This window comes from Syngnathus acus, chromosome 10, assembly GCF_901709675.1.
Source record: "Syngnathus acus chromosome 10, fSynAcu1.2, whole genome shotgun sequence".
In the NCBI taxonomy this organism is placed as follows: Eukaryota; Metazoa; Chordata; class Actinopteri; order Syngnathiformes; family Syngnathidae; genus Syngnathus; species Syngnathus acus.
The window spans coordinates 19,777,982-19,792,810 of record NC_051095.1 but is presented as its reverse complement, the minus strand read 5'-3'; the positions used below and the strand labels follow the sequence as shown (position 1 = coordinate 19,792,810).

Here is a 14,829-nt window from a genome sequence, read left to right as displayed (position 1 = left end):
TCTAAACATAACCCAGTCAGTGTATATCAACACTGACTTTACTTTAAGATCAGGCATTTTCAAGCTTCTTAATGCATATATCCCTTCAAAAACGAGACAGAATTGGCGCATCCCCATCCTCAACACCAAAACCTTCCCAACTCAGCAAAACAGATCAAAACGAAGTCAGTTTAGCATATACTAGCTAACCTGATTTCAGGTTGTATAATAAATACTTTTCAAGACACATCTCCTTGGTAGAGATGGCAAGTTGCCACTCCTCCACCATTGGAATTATCCATCCATCCATCCTCTGTACTGCTTGTCCCCACGGGGGTGCTGGAGCCTATCCCAGCAGTCATCGGGCAGTAGGCGGGGGAGACCTTGAATTGGTTGCCAGCCAATCGCAGGCCACACAGAGACAAACAACCATTCGCACTCCCACCTATTGGCAATTTGGAGTGCTCAATTGGCATATTTTTTGGATGTGGGAGGAAACCGGAGTTCCCCGGGAAAACCCACGCAGGCACGGGGAGAACATGCAAACTCCACACAGGGAGGGCCGGAGGTGGAATCAAACCCGCAATCTCTGAAGTGTGAGGCAGACGAGCTAACCAGTGCCCCACCTGTTGGAATTACTACCTGCCTAACAGGTCATAATGTCATTACCGTTCCCAAACTAGAATATGAATAAAATTGGTACACCCCTACCATGAGAACAAAAATCTCCCCGACTTACCAAAAAGTATAAAAAGAAAGTCCAGTTGCCATGCCTCATGCTACTCACCCCAATGAATCACAGGTACATTTTACACTGTAGAACAGCCATTCCAAAACTTTTTGACTTTTTCACTACTCCATTAAATTAGTACGTCTTAATTAAAATTCTAGAGATTGATAGAACACCAACTAGCAAACGGGCCATGCAAACGGAGAGGGCGTGAGACTGAGTGAATATTTATGCTTCAGCCAACTGGAACAAAAGCATCTTTGTAGTCTAGATCCAGCACACAAACACACACAGACACAAAAAAGCTTCTTTGAGCTTCAGTGAATGATGAGTTAGTCCTTCTTTCAGAACACGTTGGCATTGTAGCAGGAGTCGATCATCGTTACAGATATTTAGCATGAAAAGTGTTTCTCAAGTTCAAACCAAGACAAACAAAGTTACAGTAGATTCCTGGAGGTTTTTGGACTTTGGCAATAACAGGGGGCGCAACCGGGAGAGGGAGGGGTGGTCTACTAAGGCATCCCACAATGACGTGTGAAAAGTGAAAGGGGGGCGCACGCTGGTGGAAAACAAACTAGTAGAGAGCGCTTGGACACCACACACAGATGTGGATTCCAGTATGGTCCTAATGCAGACAAGTATAACCAAGAATAATTCAATGAACAACATCTGTGGGTTCAGGTAGCCAAATTCAGGTAGCCATTTGTAAATAAAGTTAGTATGTGATTTATTTTCCTTATTTAGGAAGGAAAGGGAGAAAGAAAAACAGGAAATGGCCTTACCAGAGAAGGGTCCTCGGTGTCCTGCGAGCATTTGATGTGTTTTGCGCCAACAGAAAGATGATGAAGATGGTCGTGGTCATCCTCGTCCTGTTCAGGCTCGTCCTCCCCCAGAGCGGGGAAGACAGAGAGGCCGCCCACCTCTGCGTCTACCATGCCGTCGAGGCTGTCCGTCAGAGCGGCCAGCAGCGCCGCGTTTTCCTCTTCAATCTGAAGTGCACCAGAAAACATTTTGACCTTTCTGTTAACCTTGCATCACGAGCATGTGAACAATCATTGATCCCCATTGTATAAAAACCTGGCAACCGCGTTCAGCGTGGCTGAATGTACAAAAGACACTGAAGACCTTCGGCTGTAAAATATATAGTTTAAAGACCACTTTGTATTGCAAGTGGCATTTTAGGGAATTCTGGCCATTATAATGGTTGGACAAAGGGAATTCATACGATTGCCACAATCTTTTTAGCAGGTATGTAGTGATAGCTTGACCATCACTGTAACTAAAAAAAAAATCCTCTTTCCCCATTGAAAGGCCATTTGTTACAGCCTGTGTTTGGGTTTTTAAAAATAGGAAAGAAGCATTCACACTATAATATTTTACTTTTTAAAAAATATATTAATAACCTAGTTAAACAGAATTTAAATAATTTAAATAATTAAAGTGTTGGTTTAATGCTGCAACTCAGTATGATGCTGTAAAAGTCATTTTTAGGAGAGGATGAAGAATTTATGCCTGTGAGCATATTAACTGTCTCCATGTGTTTCTTCACCCTTGGTGTTCAAACCGTGATTCCTTGAAATTCTGGTTTGTAAATGAGGACAATATGGACGCTCACCTCAAAAAGCTCGTCGGGTGTGCTGTATCGGATGGAGGCCGGCGACGCATCCGCTGCCTGATCACTGCACCACTGCAGTTCGCTGAGGCAGTTGACACTGTCAAAGTCGCTGGTGTCCAGCTGCGAGAGGTCAATGTCGGCAAAGTCGGTGTCCAGGCGGTCTGAGCACACCTCCTCCTCCCCATACTGCAGATGCGAAAAAGAAGAGAAGGTGTGGTCAGGGTAATTCACTGTGAAAACTTCGACGCAGAGAAGCGAAGGCACGTAATCAGATAACTGGATGATCGGCACCAGTGTCCATCCACAAACCCCCACTTCCAGGTTGGTATGTTTCGTTCAGAACAGCAATAGAAAATGAATATTAAAAATACTACTTTGAAGGATCTTGAAGCTGGTAAATTTGAGGCTTGACTCCAAACCCCATTTCATTTCGTGGGTGACCTTTGACTTCAAACCCTCCATTTCGGGTCAGATGCGTTAACAAAAAATGTGAGCGCATTCCCTTTGATGGCAACACGGAAGGCACCATATTTTGAAAGTGATCAAATCCAACTATATAACAGCCTTTTATCTTGAGACTGTGTGAAAATTGTACAAAACTGAAGACCCTTCATTTATCCGCCTTTGCCTTTTACACAGCCATCACAGGATAATAACAAGAGTGACAAGAATCAATGTTATCTACCGTTGCAGCAGGAGTGATTTTCCAGACAGGACTCTAACAGCCTCGTGGTGCACAGTCAGGCACACTCACAGACTGAGCCACGTCATTGTGAAAATGTGAAAAAAGGAAGCAAAGTGTGTGACACAGTGGGAGGAAGTGTCTCCACTGGAGACATTGAATAACACTGAAAATGGGAATTAAGTGACAATTGAATAATAACAAGAAGTAGTAGAGCCTCCATGTTGTGAAACACTGTCTAACCTCATAGAGGCTTTCAACAATAATGTAGCTTGTGTTACGTGCGTTGCTAAAGTTGGAACGAAGTGTGTAAGTGCAGTGGCATTCTTGGAGGCTAAATTATTTGCTTGTGTGTACAAGATGTCGTGGTCGTGGGCTACCACTTTTTGGCGTTTCCGCATTCGTTTGAAACCCATTTTTCTTCTGATGTTTTTGCGGTGTCAAACTTCCGGGTTTGCTTCTCTTCTGGATGTGTGCTATGTTATGAAAAAACGGATGCGCTGAAGAAAAAACAAGGGTTGAATCAGTGAAAAAAAATCATCCCGAAAAGTTTACTTGTATCTCTGATCAAAAAGAAATTTTAAAACTTTATTGACGAGAGCACCTGTACATGATAAATTGACTGTATGTACGAAATGCACCCCTGTTGAAAAGTAGCTCATTGTAGCTGACTGCAATGACACCGCTAACCTTTAAAAAAAATGCTAATGTCACTGATGTGGGCAAATCATGCCATATACTGTATCAGAAAGAATATTGGATTACTCTTCTAATGAACATTTCATTCATGACTCTAACGAAAAAATATGAAATAGTGGCAAGTAATATTAACGTCTGATCTGTTATCTACTTCCAGTCAATCACCGTGACTCATTTAGCATGTATTAATTCACAAAGGCGCTTTATCTTCTCAAAATCTACAAAAGGCACTAGTTTTACACCAATGTGAAACTGGAAAAGATTAACGGCTTTCGTTCATCAGATTCATTAATCTCCCTATCCCTCATTAGTGTGTTTATTTGGCTTTCAATTAGTGATTATGGATTAGCATATGCTAATTGTAATTGAAATTTAGCATTTGCTTTGTTTATATTTATTCGAGTCGACACATGATATCACCATGTTTTGCCACCTTATTATTTATCATTATAATTACATAATAAAGTGAGATGATCTAATGGGAATTTAGCCAACCATTTTGGTTTGTAGCAGCCATTTTAGGAGCCTGACTTGCCATATAATTTGAAACTCCCAGAAACCCTGAAGGAAAATTTGGCCCCCATTTCCCCAAGCCATAAGAACGTTGGGAGGCATGTCTATCAGGAGTAGACCCACAGAAAAATGGCTTTAAAAGACACTGGAAACCGACCAGCTTGGTTTGAAGCAACAATTTTATAGTTTCCATCCCTATCCGTGTTTCAAAGACATACCTAGTTAGGAGGCACATCAAAAACGTCTTTACCTACTTTACCTGCATTACCACAGTAAAAGAATGAGCAGGGCGGTCGTGACTCACTACTGTCGAACAGAGGAAAAAAGGCATGGTGAAGGAGCAGACGCCCTCCATTAGACCCTCCCACTGTTTCATCTCCCTCCAGTTTCTCATGCAGGTGTGTGCTTGTCTCTGCCACTATCTTAGCATGCTGATCACATCCACAGTCACTCACGTGCACCTTCGGCTTGCTGGCTAGGCGCATCCTTCTTCTCTTTCATCTCATGAAGCACGCTTTCTGGCACTAAAGTGGAGTGTTGTCCTCCGCCAAGGCCCCCCAATCCGATTAGGATTGGCCCCAAAATGTAATTGGTCCATCCTCCACACAAAAATTCGTATGGGGAGGAATTATTGAGGGTTTTTTGAAATTTTCTATCCAGTTAACGCAAGCAAACTCCTTGGCATTTGACTTGATGTCAGTGTTAATCACCAGTCTTTCCAAAACCTCAATATGCATATGAATTGATATCAAAGTTGCACATCAGATACTACAGTGGGCAGATCCGCACAAGCTATTTTTGCTACAGCATTTGCATATCCGTCTTTGGGCCCTGTTTTTGAATACAGACGCCCAGCGCTAAGCGTATATAAACGGACCCATCTTCATTTTTCTGCTGGGGCTGGAGTTTCCCAGGTTTGAGAATGTGGCAGACCGCGTTGCACCTTGCTGCGCGTTTTGGGGGGTGGAGCTGGCGAACCTCTGGCACACCTGACAATTTGGTGACAGCGTAAAAGCGGCCACATCTTCATTTTTGTGCAGGGGCAAGTCTAGTTTAGCAGGTGTGCGAATTTGGTACATCGCCCTCCACCTCGAAAAGCATTGCGGCATGTTCTACTACACAGCTGTCAATTTGCTGACTCAAAGTAGACTGAATTTTAGACAAGTTAAAAGCAGGTCTAAATTGAGGCGCAGATGGTGTAATGCGAATTGGATGGATTTGATCAAGACGCAGGCAGACAGATTATGAGCTGCTTCGAAATATGCGGTGGATGTCATCGTATTTCATTCATTAATATGACAACAACATAGGACAATCTCTTGAAATCATTGTAGGGATAAATTAATTGAAAGATTATTGAGCTAGTCTGGACACAAAAATAGGGCCTTTGATGTCAAAGCTACATGTAGGTCACTACAAACGCAAAACAATCCAATTCTCCCAGGATTCTCCCGGAAGTGCACTCTCTCACGCGACCAAAGGGGGGTCAGTCAAAGTTTATCCTGTGATTATTCTGGCAGTACGGCGAGGAGCACTCTGAAATGCCTGCGGCCAGAGTTTGAACACGTCCGTAGAAGAGACGCAAATAAAAAATTTGCTCATTCATTGCCTAACGTCCGCAAAGACAATGGCAGGCGTTTAAAGAATCTGCCAGTGTGTCATTGGCTCCCGATATGAAGGTTTAACTGGGCCATTAGGAGGGAGGGAAAAAAAAAGGCAGATTAAGCAAACGATGCCAGGCATGAAATTATACGGGAGACTACTGATACCTTTGATGTTATTGAGAGGGAATACTTCCAGGGAAATTTCGAGTTCAGAAAGAGTTCAGCGGGTTTCTAAATGGACTATTAAATACGCATGTATACTCACAGGAATGCGTGCCATGCTCGGGCCAACTGCCACCTAGTAGAGTTGCTCTGATGCATCCTCAAATTTCGTACACTTCCTACTCCCAATAGCAATAAACATCCAACCATCCATCCATGATGAATAGAAATATACTTACTGATCATTTATTATGGTCATTCGCTTCACAAGTTATTCATGTTAGCAGCCACTTCGCGCGGTATTAATAAATAGAATGACCACAAATGATACACAGTTTCCAAAAATTGTTCACAGCATTTTCAGTGACTGATATACCGTGGTGTATTGAGATATGAGTATAATTTGTTACTGGACTATGCTTGTGAGTTCATAACACTCATATCTCGAATCATATTTCCATACTGAAATGAAGCATGAACTACTTATGTCTTAAATATATAGAATGTAAAGAATTAAAAAGGTTTTGCCACATTTTGGTTTCAATTCAATGGACTGCTCCTTTTGGTGTTTGCACCATGACTGCCCCAAAAGTTTGGGGTCACTTAGAAATGTCCTTATTTTTAAAATAAATTGTTATTTTTTTTCAATGAGGATAACATTAAACTAATCAGGAATACACTAGACATTGTTAATGTGGTAAATGAGTATTCTCACTGCACCCATCTGGTTTTCAATGCAAATCTACGTACATAGGTGTATAAAGGCCCATTTCCAGCAACCATCCCTCCAGTGGTCCATTGTGTTTGCTAATTATGCTAGAAGGCTAATGGATGATTAGAAAACCCTTGAAAACCCTTGTGCAACTATGTTAATTTTCATGAAAAACACTAAATTGAGCCCTAACTTTTGAAGTGTGTATGTGGTTGTTTTAAATAATGTGTAACTCTGTTTTATGTTTAGCCTGAGGGTAAACTTCAGGTTGGAGACATTAAATAACTTTAAGCCTCTTTCTTAATGAATTTTCGATTATTTGCCACACTGCTGTTGTGAAATGCGGTCACTTGAGGTGACTTGTGGCAGGAGGCAGGTTACAAGCTGGACTGGTCGCCAGCCAGGGCACACCTATGGGCGATTTCTATCCACCATGCTGCTAGAAATAAACCACAGAGTAAAAAATTGTCTGCAGATAAAAATGCCTGTGACATTCATAGCTGCTGTATATTATTAGTCAAAATCATCTTGACTTCCATGTGTGGTCAAGCTCTGCTCACGGCAACAGTGGAAGAGTGAAGAGCCAGAGTGAGGCTGCCAGGACGACGGTGCATGAAAGCCAAGTTATTTATAGTGCTCCCTGCCTGCAGCAGGAGCGCTAACCGTGCTAAAAGAAGCGCGTCGGCGTGGAAAAGCCGACTGGCCCCTCTGCAATGGCCCACGGCGCTAAATTTAAACACCTTCTTCTCCAGGGAGCGTTCACCTTTGACAAAGACCAGATGACTATTCTCGAAGGTTTCATTTCGATGCGAAGATAATAAGCTAAAAATATGGCATCATATATTTAAGCTAACTCTTAATATGAGCATTTGATAAGAACTACTCAGGTCAATATGGCTTAATTTGTTAATTTTAGGTAGGTTAGCTGTTTAAAGGCTGTTTGTGTCCATATGTGGATGAGCCTAGTCAAAAGTTGCACATCCGTCACTACAGTGGACAGCTATTCCAGATTTCGAATATGCATGAATCTTGATGTCATTGAGCATCAGTCACTAGGGTGGATGCTGGTGTGTCATCACATAAACTGATACCCACAAGTAAAACATACTGCATGTGTTGTGTGTGTGTGTGTGTGGGGGGGGTTAAACCAAATAAATCCACTGTAAAAAACTGGAATGTAATGGACATATGTCATGTGACCTTCAGTGCTGTCCGTTAATAAGAGTCTTTATTGATCCACACATGGAGGAAATCCAATACATGCAGTGGTGCAGTGTTATATGAGGTGAAACCTCTCTCTCTCACTCGCTCTCTCTTTCTCGCACTCACTCACACACACACACACACGCACGTGCGCGCAAAGACATACACACATAAACTTCAAACACACACACACAGTAGAAAGCTCAACCCAAGGTCAGCCAGGCGTAGGAGAAGGCCATGCAGGCACTATTTCTTGCTGCTTCTCACACTCTTTCGTCACATAGATGAGGCGAGGCGACGTCGGCAAAATATTCAGCGGCTCAGAAGTACTAATCCCAGGTTAAAAGTTGACAACATGTGCTAGTTTTGCAATGTATAAAATTGTAATTCACTCTGTAATTGCCTTTCATGCAGTTCCTTTCTTGTCAAAGACAATTATTACCCTCACCCAGTCATGTTTTTTCAAAAAAAATCGAGTCACATTATCTGTAATTTGTACTCTCTTGTTTAGTATCAGGAGAAATAAAGCAAATACCAGAAGTAAATTGTCACTGTCAATGTTTTTTTTTCTATAGACGGAAGCCAGTTTTTTTTTCTTTGAATAAAAGCTGAGATTTGATTTTTGCGTGGAAAAAAAAAGCTATCTACCAGCCCCAGTTTTATAGTATACTAACTCATTTACTATGCCTCCATGTCTGATGGTTAATTAAGGTAAAATGGCACATAGGAGTGCTTTGGTTACAGCAGGAATAAAAGTAAGTGCTCAGTGGAGTACATTCTCCACACATACTTGTTGTATAGAGCACAGTTATAGTGTGTCAGGCAGTGTGAAGGTGAAGCGTTGAGGAATGGTGATGAGGAGGCAACTTCACTGTAATTACCTCACACCCTTGCGGCACATGAAGATGGCCCAATCACCTACCACCCACACCACCCCCTGCCGACCAACCGTCCCATCCCGTCCTTTCTTACTTTCTTGGAGGTCACTTTGACAGGAAGTGGTTTAGCCTGACATCCGAGCACTATCGATTATTAGGGCTGCACTTGCACACAAAAGCAGCACCCACAAACACACACAAACGCGCATCAACGCACGGAACATCAAGCACAGACCATACACAGACACAAACACACACACTGGACAGCTAATCATCAGTAGATATGTTAGAATTAGACATTATTTACTGGAAGCGAGATAATACGGTAATAAGATTCAGGCATCCACTGGAGCCTTTGTATTTGACAAAACGGCATCTACTGACGGTGAGGCAAGACACAAGCATCTACTGAAAGAATGGAATTACCATACTACAAGACTGGACGTGAGGCATTTAAATCCGACAAGACAGTATCTTTTGTACATTAGGCCTTTACTTTCATATCAAACCAGTTCTACTAGAAATGAGACTTTTACAAGTATAATACTACAAGGCAGTAGCATCGACTAGAGGTGAGGCTTTTACATACTACAAGACAGAATCTATAGAAGTGAGGCATTTCCATACCACAAGTGAGCAGCTACTGGAGTGCGGTCTATTCGTAGTACAAGATTGCAAGAGATGCTAACATCATGCAGTATTAGAAAAAGAAATGCCTCACGTAGATTCTAGTCATTGTATATGTCTCATGAGTTAATCTGATGATCCGTTTGAGTTTGTTTGTCACCACCTTACGTAAATTTTTTTTGCATATTTCCATTCCACTTATTAGAGGTGGCGTGCAAAAGGCAAGAGAATAATCCATGGTGGAGGTTAAGGCCTTGTTTTTTAGTGATTGACAGGTTGCCGTGTGGCTCAATCATCATGGATCATCCTTCCTCACAGGCGTCACCGAACCCGTCGAGCCGCAACACTCTTATTCCTGAGCCCTGAATCGGCTTTTACCTCCCTCCCACCCATTGCCGCGCCATCTCTGCGGATCTGTCACTTAGGATTGGTCTACCCCTCGTTCCAGTCTTCTCGAGCTGTCACGTGCCGGACAAAAGTCATCCTGTCCAGATTGCACCGTCGCTGAAGAAAAATAAACTTCTTTAGTCCACTAGTAGACTTTCAGATGTCGTCTAATTATTGAATTGCCCCTGATACACCGGTGTTTTTCGATGGGACTTTTTTCTAGTGTTGTTGATCTGTGTGAAAGACGCAAACGTTTTTACTAATTTCTCTGATAACAGCACATGCGGATAAATTCAGAATCTACTATAACAGCACTGATGCAGCAATTATGTGGGAACTGTGTATCAAAGAACCTTAAGAACAGTTCTAGGCTTTAGAGGTGGTATTCTGCACTGTCAGCGTGAAAGGGAATGCCGTATTTTCGGGACAGGGGGTGTGATGTTTAACAAAGGACACACGCATAAAGTGAGAGGACTGCGGAAACAATTAAAAGAGAATAAGCTTAAAGGAAATGGAAACTGGCCCACAAGTTTGCATGCGGCTGCCATTACACCAGGAATAAGAAAGATAAGCTGACAATATACGCACACACAGATACAAGGACTGTGATTGGTTGTGATTGATTCCATCGTAATCCTCATTGGCTTGCACTGTGAGTATGTGCTGTTCTATATTTAGCTCATTGCATGGGTCTCATGACTTGCTGTAAGTAGGCTGCTGCTGACTTGAGGAGCGTCTGACACACACAGATGACCTCTCTCTCACACACAGGCGCACTGATATCAATGAGCGCCAAAGGGAATCATCACGTTTCAAACATCAAATGAAGAGTCGGAGGTTGTGTTTACATGACACTGATCTCATTGAGACTGGAAAGGGTTTTGTTCTTGCCTCGCCTCCATACAATACTGTTAAGGTAAAGGCCTCACCTCCAATAGGTGCTGTTTTGTAGAAAATAGTCTATCAAAACTTAAGGCCGCATCTGCAGCACATACTGATGTTTTGTAGTATATAAAGACATTACATTCTATAAGACATTATTAGCATATACTGGAGGCGAGGCAATTGAATGTATACTTCTACAAAACTTTAGCATGTTTGGCCTTCACATATAGCTCATACGTCCAAAAAGATTTGGAGTTTTACTAGCAGTAAAGCTGCCTCACATTTACTAATACAAGACGTGAGCATCTACTGATGAGTTACATACAATAATATATTTGCATACAGGGTGTCCTTGATCCAAGAGGAGGTCAAACGCTCCCAATCAGTCTCGGCCAGGGAACAAGCTCATTAGGAGGCAACCGATGGGAACAAGCTCCATCTTTCTCGCACACGCTACGGCACCATGCTTCACATTTTCCGTCACATCTCCTTGTCACATGCCGTGGGGACGCGTGAGAGGCATGATACATATTATCTTGCTTCACGTGGGAGTCAAATGACACAATTTAGGGGGGCCTTATGCAAATGGACTACAAAAATGTCTTTGTTTTGTAGTCCATCTGCCACAATCTTTTTTATTGCTATATACATCGCTGCTGACTATTCTTGCTGTGTTCACATTCACTTCTGTATTAGTAGTTTGTTATTATAAGGGATGTTTCTTTTTTCTCTTTCAAATTGACACCAAACTGAGTACAGACAACAATCCATGGAGATCTGATTTGGACGCGAACCCCGTGGGGAAAAGCAGTACAGAAAATGGATGGATGGATTTGGGTGGGAGTCTGACCTTTAATATATATTGTATCTGGTTAAAATGTTAAACACATCTCAAGTGCCAGTAGATGGTGTTTGTCTCAATTGGACTGTGATACAGCGTGCTGCCTTGCGGCACATAAAATACGTATTACACACGCTCTTGCACACACACACACACACACACACACACACACACACACACACACACACACACACACACACACACACACACACACGCACACATGTACACACAAACCACTCTGTCAAGGTCGTTGGGCAGGACTTCGAGGAAACGTACAGATAAGTAACATGACACGTGGAGGACAGTAGAGAAAGTAGATGGAGGAAAACTGGGGAAAAGACCAATTTTCCATCAGCCCCATCTCTTCAGTCTCCAGTCTAAACCCAACCAACTGATGTCCAACACAATGAAAGCATGGAAAGAGGCCCGACAATCTGAGTATTAAACTGTATACCTTCATAGATAGACAATACCCATTTGTTTCAATGTATAATATGTATGAAGTTGGTAATTAACAACCAAAGCTTTTTTGGGCTGGTTGCTTGTTTATGTTAATGATGTGGGATGGAAGGATGAAGTCGATACAGGAGGCAGCTTCAAAAGCTTAACAGAGATGGGATGGTTACCGGCTGTGTGAAAAGGTATTCCGCAATGGCAGAATGATGTGGCTACACTGTTTAATCCGCCTTTTTTCCCTGTTTTTCTGTTGTGTATAAACGACATGGAACGGCCTGTATCCGGGCAGATTAAGCACTCATAGCACAGTGACTAATCTAAATGGCCTAGACACAAGCACACACATGCACACACACTAATTCTTGTTCCGTTCACCTCGTTCATTCCTCTTCTTTTCCACTGGCTGGCTGTCTTGTAGGTGAGGCCCTGCCCTCCTCATCTTCCCTATCATCATCATCCTTGTGTGTGTGCGTGCGTGTGTGTGTGCGGCTAGCTGTGTGGTCACGACTCTTAAAACCAGCAAGGAGAAAAGAGGAAAAGAAGCAATGGAGTCCATAATGTTGCAAATTTCTCAACAAACACACATTAAGACACCTGCAGAGAAAGTCTCATTCATGCACTTGAAGATGCACAAATTATTTGATCTGGAGAAGTGAATTGAATTGTAAAGATGGTCATTTATTGCTGCAAACAGAAAAAATTATGTTCCCCAAAAGTTGCGAAGTAGAGGTTGACACACACACACACAATTTGATGAGTTCTTGGGAGTAGATGTCGTGTACACTCCAGCACAAGACCAAGTGATACTCTTTATTTTCCTTTCCCTTCACTTTGCGTCTAAATATGGAAGTTCCTTTTGGAAGCCTTCATCGTGGTTCTCCAGAGGGATGCACTCTCACTTGCATCTCATGAGACTGCCGCCAGATTTCTTAACATCAGAGACCCCCAAAACAACCATCTCAACACACACACGCACGCACGCACACACACACATGCACACACACACAGGAGCTATGTTGAGGTGTGGGAAAAATTCATCTAAACCTCCACCTCTAGTATGCGTGTGTGATATTTAGGGGTGTCACTGTCAATAAACAGGCCCCTCACTCCCACTGCGGTGGGAAAAGATGGTGCCAGAAAAGCTGGGAGGGGGTAAGTTGTTTTGAAACTCAATCACAGCCAGGATGGATAGTGGAGCTCTTCTGGAGACGAACGGGGTGCCAAAATGCATGTGTTGTTGTGTGTGAGTGTGTGCGTGTGTCTGTGTGTGTTAGTGTGAAGGGGTGGAGGTTGAAAGGACATGGCGTGAAACAGCTGTCTCACACACACACACCATCATCATCATCATCATCATCATCATCACACACACACACACACACACACAACTTTTCCCCCAAACATACCACAAGTGAATCAAGGCCTTGAGTGGCACATTAACTGTCAAAGTAACACAACGCTCACAAGCAGGATCAAAACACGCCTGCAAGCATCACACACGCCATGGCCAAAATTATTTGGGGATGTAAACACACACAGAGGGGGAAACATCTAATTTACGAAAGATGCTGAATGTGAAATAATAACTCAAACTTAAATACTACTGCTTTTGACAGGGCCACCACAACATGGTTCAAGGTGGCTCAAGGGCCATCACCAATATAGGCTTTTTCTCCAATCCTGAATATCATCCATCCATCCATCCATCCATCCATCCATCCATCCATCCATCCATCCATCCATCCATCCATCCAGACGACACCCTGAACTGGTCACCAGTCAGTCGCACAGCACATATAGAGATGAACAATCAAACATACCCACATGCACATCACCACTGAGCGGGAACGCTGCCCACACACGTCAGGCGTGTGTACCCCCGACACTATCAGCGACTCAAATATCATCCTAAACAGTCATAATCTTACATGAATTACGTTATATTACAGGAATAAAGCCATAACGTTATTTTATGACATTTAAATCACAATGAGAATAAAGTCACACTAATATTTGAAAAAAGTCCGTTTTATGAAGAAATTCTTATTGGTGAATAAAATACTGCATGAATTAAAAGAAATAAATGTATTTTTTGCAAATAGAATCATTTTACCAAATGATCGCTACTTAACATGGCAATGATACTTAACATGACAATGCGTGCCACCACGCGCAGTTCCTGCACAACCACCTCACCATTTGGCTCAGTAGAGATGTAATAGTGCAAAAACAAGCACAGCTGTCTCACACACACATGCAGTCACACATCTACGCACTGCGGTGATTACAGCTGCAGTCGCACAGATCCCGCATACTTAAAGACATCACACAAGACATGGTTTGCCTCGCTCTGCCAATGGAATTGCAATCTACATAATACATACACTCCTCCAGTGTTAGTCCGCATTAATGACTTAGGTGTGCCGCTTCAGATCCAATTACGATCATTGCCAGCCTGCAGGGTGAAGCGGGAATATCAAAGATTTAAATGTCGTTTATCCTGAATAAGATGAGAACTGGAATGATACTGAAAAAATAAAAAAAATCCCCATGTGGATTAATACCCACATGTTGGAATGTTGTCATTAAGATTCATACATTATTCACTGGGAAATGGGGTACAATGCACTCGTGTGCAATCTTTTTTGGCGTGGATCTGCAGCATTATCCAGAATCAGCGCAAACTTTTAATGGCTTCTTCTTTGGACCAACTTGACGAAATTTTGTGAAAGTCGATTAAGTTGTTTTCGTGTGTTCTGGCTAACAAATATCAAAGAAAACAACATTAGCAGAGTTAGCATCAATACCTACAATATCAAAGAAAACAACATTAGCAGAGTTAGCATCAATACCTGCTCT

The 14,829-nt window shown here is 42.4% G+C and overlaps 1 protein-coding gene across 1 annotated transcript in view; it reads right to left on the bottom strand.

Annotated features, from left to right (window-relative positions):
* Positions 1-14,829, bottom strand: part of ppargc1b (peroxisome proliferator-activated receptor gamma, coactivator 1 beta) — a 50,417-nt gene that overhangs the window by 12,259 nt on the left and 23,329 nt on the right. The window contains exons 2-3 of the mRNA XM_037261202.1: positions 2,325-2,510; positions 1,492-1,698 (exon numbers count right to left, since the gene is read on the bottom strand). Of these exons, the coding sequence (XP_037117097.1) occupies positions 1,492-1,698; positions 2,325-2,510 (393 nt within the window). The remainder of the gene's footprint in view (positions 1-1,491; positions 1,699-2,324; positions 2,511-14,829) is intronic.